Genomic DNA, 12329 nt, shown 5'->3' with positions numbered 1-12329 from the left:
AGAAAAAATTGTTGACGTCCAGTATACGAGTAGATTTAAGTGTCAGGAAGTCATTTCTGAAAGTATTTGTATGGAGTGTAGCCATGTATGGAAGTGAAACGTGGACGATAAATAGTTTAGACAAGAAGAGAATAGAAGCTTTCGAAATGTGGTGCTACAGAAGAATGCTGAAGATTAGATGGATAGATCACGTAAGTAATGAAGAGGTATTGAACAGAATTGGGGAGAAGAGGAGTTTGTGGCACAACTTGACTAGAAGAAGGGATCGGTTGGTAGGACACGTTCTGAGGCATCAAGGGATCACCAATTTAGTACTGGAGGGCAGCGTGGAGGGTAAAAATCGTAGAGGAAGACCAAGAGACTAAGCAGATTCAGAAGGATGTAGGCTGCAGTAGGTACTGCGAGATGAAGAAGCTTGCACAGGATAGAGCAGCATGGAGAGCTGCACCAAACCAGTCTCAGGACTGATGACCACAACAACAACAATGGTCGTCACTTACATAGTTTGGAAGGAGTGGAGACTCTCTCTTAGAAAGACGTCAACCGAATATTTAGCTGCTTTTATAAATAGATATATATCGCGTTTAGTTTTGGTGAATTTCTTTGTTATGGAATTGAGCCTCCCTCGACTGTGTGTTCACTAATCCCTGTATCCGTCGTGATGCTCAGGTTTATTTGTGGCTAAGAGGTCAAGTGTGTTTTCGTAACCATTTACAATTTGAATGGCCTCATGAACTAATTGTTCAAAATAATTTTAAAAAAGCATTTAGAACAGTTACGGAAGTTGTTTTCTATCTACAATAGGGTCTCAAAATGTATTTTTGTCAACATACGGAACGTGGATTGAAGTCACTGCCAACTATAATTGTGTAAGTAGGGTATCTATTTCGGATGAGACTCGAGATTTCTTTGAAATGTTCAGCAACTGTTTCATCCTCAGACAGGGGGCTGGTGAAAGGAGCCAGTTTTTAATTTATTCCGGTTGTCGAATATAACCTTTGTCCATACTAAGTCACAGGAACTACCTGCTTCAATGTCGCTTGTGAGCCGGAACACACATTACATTTTTGTTTAAGTTGTGGAGATCATTACAATTACGGCTTTTCCCTCCGAAACCTAGGATGCTTTCTCTGTGACCCTGTAAATACCAGAGCTAAACAATGTAGAACAACAACGTATAGTACAAGCATAGTATTCTGTATTACTTCATTTCCTTATTTCTAACATTTTAAAATTGTACGTCGACTTTAGATGAGATGTCAATCGTAGATGTTCTTATCTCTGTGTATGAACGTACTTTCAGTCATGCTTTGAACATTGTCCCGCTACACTTTATTAACTAATGTTTCGCCGCAAAGGATATCGGATTTTAGAGAGTAAATTAATATGGAGTATGTCGTTCTTCTTCTCAAATATTCACATTCCCATTTCTTCTTTCCTTATTGTCTTTTGGGCATGCAGTTGTAGTAATTAAAGTAGGCACAAATGCAGTGATCAAAGAGAAATGATTAGCGTACATTCGCATTCTCTATACATCGTTTCTTTCTTGGTGCTCCCCTGCCGATGGGCTGTTTCTATCGCAATTAGTAAACGCGAAAGGAAGCTACCATACAGAGAGGGGGATCTATATTTATACATGGCAGAACTAATTACATACTGACATAATCGTCGGTGTTGTATTCCACTGTCATAGGTATCAGAACGATTTTCGCTTATAACTTTAGACTAGGTCTTCTGGAACTGCGCCACTTACGTCAAATTGATATATTTACCCCTCCTCCATTACCCCTGAAAGTCTATAACACCAATATGCTGCCGATATGGTTGCACTATCGGTCGGAGGATGGCATTCACGTATCGTACAGTCGTTACAGCGCCTTCCATGAGCACTGGCGGTGTACGTCAGTTCCACATAATGCCACCGCAAAACAGCAGGGAACCTCCACCTTGCAGCGCTCGCTGGACAGTGTATCTAAGGCGTTCAGCCTGACCGGGTTGCCTCCAAACTCGTCTCCGGCGGTTGTCTGGTTGAAGGCATACGCGACACTCGTCGGTGAAGAGAACGTGAGGCCAATCCTGAGAGGTCCATTCGGCATGATATAATCGTCGGTGTTGCTTTCGTTTCCCAAAAGCTATAAATATTTCGATTTCGGAAAAGAAGTTCTGTATTTCGCCAAGATGTCGAAGAAGAAGGTCCCTTACGTACTGGTTGTATCGAGTAAGATGTGGAGACGGCAGTTTGAAAGCGGACAGAAGAAGTACGAGGAAGGGCGTCCCTTACCTGAGGGATCGCTACTCAAGCTACCTGGCCAAGGGGCAAGTGAGGCAATGTCCGGCCTGTCAAATGTCCAGCGTGGCAAAAGTCCGGCATTCCAAGGAAACATAGGGGTTACACTCGTCTGGTGTGAGACGTTCCCTGCTGGGTCCACCGGGGGCCGAACCGCACAGTAACCCTGGGTTCGGTGTGGGGCGGCGTAGGGGTGAAGTGGACTGCGGAAATCGTTGTGGGCCACTGCGGCTGCGGCGGGGACGGAGCCTCTCCGTCGTTTCTAGGTCCCCGGTTAACATACAATACAATACCTCTAACTCATTTTATTTGCCATCTTTTACTGACCCAAATATGTTTATTTTAAGGCTGAGTATAACACATATGTACAAGGCAGTTAGATGATTTCCATACCTATATTTTGACGAGTTTACAACTGCGACTATTTTCGGAAGAAAGAAATGTGGTAGTTTTGAAATGCTGCGTAGGTGAATCGGCACTGAAATTCTATCTTGTCATTTATGGAAGCAGCAACATAGATATTTAGTCAGACCAGACCTCTGTACGGTTTCCGTACAGAAGAGCGCACTCGTCTGTGCAGGCAGTGACTCACCTTGTCTCCCGGGGAACCGCCGCGGTGCCCTGGGTACTCCCAGTCCAAGTCGAGACCGTCAAACCCGTAAGTCCTCAAGAACTGCACTGCACATTGCACGAAATGAGCCCTCAGCGACGGGTCGTTCACTACCTGCGCGGGGTAGAAGCAGATGTGGCAATGTCGTTAGAAGAAAACAAAAGAAGCGACTGATTTGTGCAGCATTCTATGTGTCACTTACAGCTGAGATCGTAGCAGAGCTTTCATTCCAGCCTCCGAGGGCGATGAGAGTTTTCGTATTGGCCGATTTGAGAGCATTGAAACGCTTAAATCCGTCTAGTGGAAAAGGAAAAGATAGAATCATATCTTGTACATCTTATTGTAAAAGTAAAGCCATTCACTACAGCTTTGAAATAAAAACGCAGAGAATATAATATTGGGCATTTTACGTGAGTAAAGAAGAAAAATTTGTTTACCTTTTTCTCGTGTCTAGCACCGACAACAATGCCGACAGGCTTCTCCCGTCAAAGCAGAATCAATGCTGCCAATTCACCTTTCTGAACATCACATTCATTTACCCTAAGCTATGGCTACTTCCTTTGAGTCGAGATGTCAATTTTAGACCGGTCTCCCCTAAATAATGTTTTCGTGGAAGTTACTGAATCGTTTTGCACAAATGGGCTAGCTTTATGTTTTGGAAAAACGCTGTTCACCCAGTTTTGTACTCTCAAAAATATCCCACCTCCTATTAACCTGGTATACCAACAACAAATAATAAACAGAATAGAAAATCGTAAGTTCTTTGGTGAATATATTGATGAAAACTTAAATTGTGATATTCATATCTTATGCCTGCTAAAATGTTTAGGTATGGATACTTTTGATATAGCAATAATTGCCAACTTTGGAGCTATAGAATTCAGTAAGTGAACATACGTTGCATATTTTCATTCAGTGATGTCTCCTGGGATAGTATCCCAGGGTAACTCCTTCCTTTTGCAAAAAGTATTCCTTACACAAAAGAAAGTAATCAGAATATGTGTGGAGTTCACAAACATGCATTCTGCAGGTAGCAGATAGGAATATTAACCACAGCCTAAAAGTACATTTATTCACTTATGAGTAACAGAGGTATTCACAAGTACAACACTAGAAGGAAAAATTATCTCCGTTATCCTTTAATGAATCTGCCTTTGGCACAACAGGGTGTGAAATGTGCACCTGTAAGACTCTTTGACAACCTGCCCATCCACAGAAAACGTCTGGCAGATAGCAAATTTAGTTTAGAGGTGTTTCTTCTTAATACGGAAGTGGAAGTCGGTATCAAGGCAGGGTTGCTACGAAAGTAGCAGTACAAGGTCTGTAGCATACTGTATTGACTTAATCCTGAAAGCAGTAGATATGTATAAGAAATAAACAATTATGACGGAATTACATAGTTTATTTCATAGCACCATTAACAAAATAAGGCGCTTGCATTTCATGGGTGGAAGTTGGTATAAAGGCACTCACTGTCCTATTGTTTATTGCATTGTTAGAACTTTGTCCAACCTCAAAAATTGTCTTCGGTATTGATTTTGTTAGGGTTTTTAGTTCTTGTAATGAAATTGTCGCCCACTCTTCTCGTATCGTACTTTTCAGCTCACATACGGCTTCAAATTGCCTTCCATTGCGATAACACCTTGCAAATATTACCCGAAAGTTTACTACGGGGTTCATGTCTGGGATACATGCAGGCCAGGGCAAGACATCGGTATCTTCACCTTCAAACCAGTTTTGGTTGTAGTAGAAACATACACAGATGCCTGATAACGACTTGATTATTAGAATAGATGCACCAAAATAGCTGCTTGTAATAACTAATCATTGTTCACGACAGACTGTTTCGGCATTTATCGCCATCGTCAATTACGTCTACACTGATGTGACGTGCATATTAAGTCGTTAATGAACTGTCTCGTAGTTGTCACTGTTTTAATAAGATGATAAATGATGTAAATATATTGAAAATAAAATGTTAATTACAGTGTAACGGTAGTTTGACAGTTCCACTCTTACGAGTAACTACAACCTCGGAAAATAAAGTTACGTAATTAACTTGCTTGTTTGCTCCTGTGGTAGACACCTGCAGCGCTGGTATGCATGGAAACCCCTGCACCGCAGTACCGTAGAACGCCGCTAGCCGAGCCGAAACAAACGGCGCAGACAATAGCCACTGTTTCAATGGGCTGAGCCGTTCAGTTTGGTTCGCCTAGCACGTTCTGCAGTACTGGGCCCTCAGACTTCAAGAAGAATATAATAATTACAATCCCAAAGAAAGCAGGTGTTGACAGATGTGAAAATTACCGAACAATCAGTTTAATAAGCCACAGCTGCAAAATACTAACACGAATTCTTTACAGACGAATGGAAAAACTGGTAGAAGCCGACCTCGGGGATCATCAGTTTGGATTCCGTAGAAATACTGGAACACGTGAGGCAATACTGACCTTACGACTTATCTTAGAAGAAAGATCAAGGAAAGGCAAACCTACGTTTCTAGCATTTGTAGACATAGAGAAAGCTTTTGACAATGTTGACTGGAATACTCTCTTTCAAATTCTGAAGGTGGCAGGGGTAAAATACAGGGAGCGAAAGGCTATTTACAATTTGTACAAAAACCAGATGGCAGTTATAAGAGTCGAGGGACATGAAAGGGAAGCAGTGGTTGGGAAGGGAGTAAGACAGGGTTGTAGCCTCTCCCCGACCATATTCAATCTGTATATTGAGCAAGCAGTAAAGGAACCAAAAGAAAAATTCGGAGTAGGTATTAAAATCCATGGAGAAGAAATAAAAACTTTGAGGTTCGCCGATGACATTGTAATTCTGTCAGAGACAGCAGAGGACTTGGAAGAGCAGTTGAATGGAATGGACACTGTCTTGAAAGGAGGATATAAGATGAACATCAACAAAAGCAAAACGAGGATAATGGAATGTAGTCGAATTAAGTCGGGTGATGCTGAGGGAATTAGATTAGGAAGTGGGACACTTAAAGTAGTAAAGGAGTTTTGCTATTTGGGGAGCAAAATAACTGATGATGGTCGAAGTAGAGAGGATATAAAATGTAGACTGGCAATGGCAAGGAAAGCGTTTCTGAAGAAGAGAAATTTGTTTACATCGAGTATAGATTTAAGTGTCAGGAAGTCATTTCTGAAAGTATTTGTATGTAGTGTAGCCATGTATGGAAGTGAAACATGGACGATGAATAGTTTGGACAAGAAGAGAATAGAAGCTTTCGAAATGTGGTGCTACAGAAGAATGCTGAAGATTAGATGGGTAGATCACATAACTAATGAGGAAGTATTGAATAGGATCGGGGAGAACAGAAGTTTGTGGCACAACTTGACCAGAAGAAGGGATCGGTTGGTAGGACATGTTCTGAGGCATCAAGGGATCACCAATTTAGTATTGGAGGGCAGCGTAGAGGGCAAAAATCGTAGAGGGAGACCAAGAGATGAATACACTAAGCAGATTCAGAAGGATGTAGGTTGCAGTAGGTACTGGGAGATGAAGAAGCTTGCACAGGATAGAGTAGCATGAAGAGCTGTATCAAACCAGTCTCAGGACTGAAGACCACAACAACAACAACCAGCACTGCATGTGTTTACCCGAGGAGCAAACAAGCAAGTTAATTACGTAACTTTATTTTCCGAGATTATCATTAAAACTTTGCGAATATCCTTCGGCCCGCAGCTCGTGGTCTCGCGGTTAGCGTTCTCGCTTCCCGAGCACAGGGTCGCGGGTTCGATTCCCGGCGGGGTCAGGGATTTTCATCTGCTCTGAGCACTATGCGGCTTAACTTCTGAGGTCATCAGTCGCCTAGAACTTAGAACTAATTAAACCTAACTAACCTAAGGACATCACACACATCCATGCCGGACGCAGGGTTCGAACCTGCGACCGTAGCGGTCGCTCGGCTGCAGACTGTAGCGCCTAGAACCTCACGGCCACTCCGGCCGGCTTTTCACCTGCCTCGAGATGACTGGGTGTTGTTACGTCGTCTTCACCATCATCATTCATCACCATTACGGTCGGAGGAAGGCAATAGCAAACCACTTCCGCTAGGACCTTGCCTAGTAAGCGCAGCGGCTTTACTGCATCGTGCCCTACGCTCTGTCATGGAGTATGGGACTTCATCATCATCAATGTCCTTCGCACAACTACAGAACATTCAAATTTGCATTTATGTATACATGGTCCATTCACATCAATGTGATTACTGCCTGTGTTCGAAGTCAACGTGCTACAACCACTCACAGACAGCAGCTGGCAACACGAGAATGGAGGGTATATAAAACGTGTCAGGGGATGTGGAAACAGTGAATTTGTTGTCATAATGCGGAAACGGACTGATTTATGTTCAAATGAATGTCAAATCTTATGAGACTTAACTGGTAAGGTCATCAGCCGGAGGGGCCGAGCGGTTCTAGGCGCTACAGTCTGAAACCGCGCGACCGCTACGATCGCAGGTTCGAATCCTGCCTCGGGCATGGATGTGTGTGTTGTCCTTAGGTTAGTGAGGTTTAAGTAGTTCTAAGTTCTAGGGGACTGATGACCACAGCAGTTAAGTCCCATAGTGCTCAGAGCCATTTGAACCTAAGCTTACACACTACTTAACCTAAATTATCCCGAGGACAAACACACACACCCATGCCCGAGGGAGTGACTTATCTGACATCCAAAAGGGCATGCTCTTTTTTTCAGTTTATTGTCTTCCGGGCCGTGTCCATTCGGCTGCCTCAATTATGACGATACGAACGCAAGGACAACCAACACCCAGTTTCCGAGTGAAGAAAATCTCTGGCTCGGCCAGGAGGGCATGACCAAGGATGGAAGCATTTCTGAAGCGGTTAAGTTTGTAAACTGCTCGCTTTCTGCCTAGGTTAAAGTACACCATGCTTGGCAAAATGGTGCTATCCAAAACTGGCACCAAGGCAACTGTGGTGTACCATGAGCCATGCATGACATGGGTGAACGGCTGCTGCGGAGATGTGCATAGGCGAATAGACATGCAACTGTTGGGCGACCGATCGCCCAGATGAACCAAGGGGCTACCAAAAATGTCTCCTCAACGACGGTTGAGGGAAGGTTGCTGCGTAGGGGGCTTCGCAGCAGGCGGCTGGTTAATGAGCCCATCTGACTAGTCTTCATGGCTAGAATCTTCATGGCTAGAATTTGCGTGCCAGTATCCCAACCGGACGTCTACTGAGTGGCGATAAGTAGCCGTTTTGGAGAATCACGTTCTAGGCTCCATCGAGCACATGGCTCTCGGCGCGCACGGCATGTAACATCTGAAAGAAAAGGGGCCCAGGCCGCATAAATGAGCATTATCGTCTGGAAAATGTTTTTGTGATATTCACTGGGTGATATTGTCATTCTGGAAGGCACAATCCATCCTTGGGGCCCATATTCACCCCTGCATGCAGTTTGTTTTTTCTCGGCACGATGGCATCTCTCAGGAGGACAATGGAATGTGTCACACAACTCGCTTTGTAGGTGCATGGTTCAAAGAGCACCGGGATGAAATTACCATACTCCACTGGTCACCGAAGCCAATGGATAATCTGCGAGACCATCTCGATTGGGCTGTACGTGCCAAGGGTCCCTAGCCGAGAAATCTAGCTCAACTGGCCACGGCACAGAAGTCGGCATGGCCCCACGTGCCTGTTGATACAGTACAGAACATTACTAACTCTCTTCCTGCACCTCTTGCAGCGGTCCGCGCTGTAAAAGGTGGTTATTCAGGCTTTTGACAGGTGGTCACAGTAATGGGTTTGGACAGTGTGCCTCTGTTTACTCCTTGTCGCTAAAATATGTGTTGTGAAAGCAGTTGTTTTCTTCTTAAGGTTACTTACTTTTTCCTTCAGGAAGATCCAGCCACGGATCAATAATTCTGACCTCTCCTTCAGGCGTCATTCCAACGAAGCTGTAGATGAGGTGGGTGGCCAGTTGGGGCTGTATGTACTCTATTTCAAACTTGCCGTTGCCGGTCCTGTAGGCTGACCAGCTGCCATGGTAGCACACGACCTTTCCTGGAACAAAAGGCGGTGTCACTTCACAGCTGCGGATAGTAAAAGGAACAACAAACAACAAGTTTCACACACGTCTTCATTTGTCCTAGGCAAGCCATCTTGCAGTGTATGACAGAAGATCCTTCTGAGACCATTATCCTATCCCCCCTTTCCTGCCCTATTCGATAATGATCCGTGGGGAGAACGTATATAGACATTCCTCAATAGAAGCTCTAATTTCACTGGCTTTCTCGTTGTGATAACGAGGTAATATGGTAATATGTTGGCTGACTCTCCTTGGAAAGAGTGTCATCAAAATTTTCAGACTAATGTTTCCATTTGCAAAGCGCCTCTCTTGAAGCGTTCGACGAGCACCTCTGTAATGCTCTTATTCTTACTAAACGAAACCTTTATGGAGCCCGCCTCTCTTCTTTTGATCTCCCCTCCTCTTCAGTTACTCCAACCTAGTAACTCAAGCATCAGTCGGATCTGGTGTTCTGTAAGCCACTCCGTTCGTCAATAAACTGCATTACCTTACGAATCTTGTGATGACTCTCAGCCAGGTATCCGCTTTCCTTACGACTAAACTGCCAGAAAAAATAGAGCAACCTCGAGGACTGTGTTCAGTGGCACCAGAATATAATGTGTTGTAACGTCCCCTATGAAAACTTAAGCATGACTGTGCTGGTAAACTCCTACGTTATTTAATTTTCAAACAGATGAGCAAAACTCAACGTACTCAAACAGTATTCTCTTTACTTATTCTGATCATTACTGAACTGACACACAATATTTTTTAGCGCAACGCGATCTGACTTTCAATAATCCCTACAAAAGAATGGCCCTGACTAACAATAACCTATACCTTTCATGAATCATTTACCTCACAAAAATCGTTGTTACTCAAACTACTGCAATACACCGAGCGCCAATAGTGGCAGCTAAATAAAAGATTCTAACTTCTGAAGGCACTAACTGCTGATAGGCATAGTTAGAAAATGAAAGATTTTGGTAGAGAACAGACAATGTGTTTACCTTAATAATGCTCAAAAGTCATCATATATACACTACTGGCCATTACAATTGCCTCACCACGAAGATGACGTGCTACAGACGCGAAATTTAACCGACAGGAAGAAGATGCTGTGATATGCAAATGATTAGCTTTTCAGAGCATTCACACAAGGTTGGCGCCGGTGGCGACACCTACAACGTGCTAACGTGAGGAGAATTTCCAACCGATTTCTCATACACAAACAGCAGTTGACCGGTGATGCCTGGTGAAACGTTGTTGTGATGACTCGTGTAAGGGTGGCCGTGCGGTTAAAGGCGCTGCAGTCTGGAACCGCAAGACCGCTACGGTCGCAGGTTCGAATCCTGCCTCGGGCATGGATGTTTGTGATGTCCTTAGGTTAGTTAGGTTTAACTAGTTCTAAGTTCTAGGGGACTAATGACGTCAGCAGTTGAGTCCCAAAGTGCTCAGAGCCATTTGAACCATTTGAACTCGTGTAAGGAGGCGAAATGCGTACCATCACGTTTCCGATTTTGATAAAGATCGGATGGTAGCCTATCGCGATTGAGGTTTATCGTATCGCGACATTGCTGCTCGCGCTCGTCGAGATCCAATGACTGTTAGCAGAATATGGAATCGGTGGGTTCAGGAGGGTAATACGGAACGCCGTGCTGGATCCCAGCGGCCTCGTATCACTAGCAGTCGAGATGACAGACATCTTATCGGCATGGCTGTAACGGATCGTGCAGCCTCGTCTCGATCCCTGAGTCAACAGATGGGGACATCTGCAAGACAACAATCATCTGCACGAGCAGTTCGACGACGTGTGCAGCAGCATGGACTACCATGGTGTGGGTGATGGTATGAGGTGATGGTGTGGGGTGCCATTGGTTACACGTCTCGGTCACCTCTTGTTCGGAATGACGGCACTTTGAACAGTGGACGTTACATTTTAGATGTGTTACGACCGTGGCTCTACCCTTCATTGGATCCCTGTGAAACCCTACATTTCAGCAGGATAATGCACGACCGCATGTTGCAGGTCCTGTACGGGCCTTTCTGGATACAGAAAATGTTCGACTGTTGCCCTAGCTAACACATTCTCCAGATCTCTCACCAATTGAAAACGTCTCGTCAGTGGTGGCTGAGCAACTGGCTCGTCACACTACGCCAGTCACTGCTCTTGATGAACTGTGGTATCGTGTTGAAGCTGCATGGGCAGCTGTACATGTACACGCCATCCAAGCTCTGTTTGACTCAATGCCCAGGCTATCAAGGCCGTCATCACGGCCAGAGGTGGTTGTTCTGGGTACTGATTTCTGAGGATCTATGCACCCAAATTGCATGAAAATGTAATGACATGTCAGTTCTAGTATAATATATTTGTCCAATGAATACTCGTTTATCATCTGCATTTCTTCTTGGTGTAGCAATTTTAATGGCCAGTAGTGTATATCTATCAATTCATAACATCGATGTTTATAAATTTCCTTTTTCTGGCGGACACACGTTCAGATCGTACGCTTATAGTAACTTCTCAAAACTCTGGTATCTCTCTCTCCACAACCACCACTGCTGGCGTCTCACCTCCAACTGCCCAACGCTACGCACTGTTCACATCCAACTGCCCAACACTACAAATCGAATATTCCAACAATGAGTCCAACCAGCCTCAGACTGCGCACAGCGCAGTCAGCGATTTTCATACACAGCACTACATGGCATTACCAACATAAAAACCTAAACAGCCTACTTACAGTGTTCATACAGAGTGGTTGTGGTGTTAGTGATTCATTGGTCACAGTCATCGGCGATCAGATGGCTCTCAGGAGGCCTGTCTGTGAAACCTCGGTTTCGACTCTGCATGCAATAATTGTGCTGAGATTAGAGGTGAACGTTTGCAACATGTCCCACCGGCGAGAACGTACGCGTGTTGAAAAGGTTCGGCCATTTGAAAGGACTGACACTGTGGGCCCGTGGGAAGCTGGATGGACATATCGACGAGTTGTTGCATATGTTGGGCACAATGTACAAGCGGTGTGTCGCTGCTTTCAATAGTGGTCTGTGGAACGCTTCCAAACCTGTAACTACGTTGACGTCCACGTAGTGCAGACACACGTCAAGATCGACGCTTTGCGCGAGTAGCGGTGGACGGCCGTACATCATCCAGTCACGAAATCTGGGCAGCTGTAGCTGCTTTGACATCAGGAACCACTGGGAACCGTCTGCTTGCAGCAGGATTAAAACCACATGTGCCTCTGCCCAGGCTACCATTGACACAACGACACTGCCACGCAGGGGTACTCTGGCGTCGTGAAGAAGTTGCCTGGAGACTGGAGTGGAAGTCTGTAGTCTTTAGTGAAGTCAGTACATTCTGTCTGTATTCGAGTGACAGACGTCCACGTCTTT

At 44.6% G+C, this 12329-nt stretch overlaps 1 protein-coding gene across 2 annotated transcripts in view; it reads right to left on the bottom strand.

Annotated features, from left to right (window-relative positions):
• LOC124795109 (acidic mammalian chitinase-like) overlaps positions 1-12329 on the bottom strand; it is a 76277-nt gene that overhangs the window by 43482 nt on the left and 20466 nt on the right. For both annotated transcript variants that reach the window (XM_047258961.1, XM_047258960.1), the window contains exons 2-4: positions 8753-8929; positions 3100-3194; positions 2880-3011 (exon numbers count right to left, since the gene is read on the bottom strand). In XM_047258961.1, the coding sequence (XP_047114917.1) occupies positions 2880-3011; positions 3100-3194; positions 8753-8929 (404 nt within the window). The remainder of the gene's footprint in view (positions 1-2879; positions 3012-3099; positions 3195-8752; positions 8930-12329) is intronic.

Source organism: Schistocerca piceifrons, chromosome 4 (genome assembly GCF_021461385.2).
Source record: "Schistocerca piceifrons isolate TAMUIC-IGC-003096 chromosome 4, iqSchPice1.1, whole genome shotgun sequence".
Classification (NCBI taxonomy): Eukaryota; Metazoa; Arthropoda; class Insecta; order Orthoptera; family Acrididae; genus Schistocerca; species Schistocerca piceifrons.
This window is presented reverse-complemented; position numbering and strand designations above follow the sequence as displayed.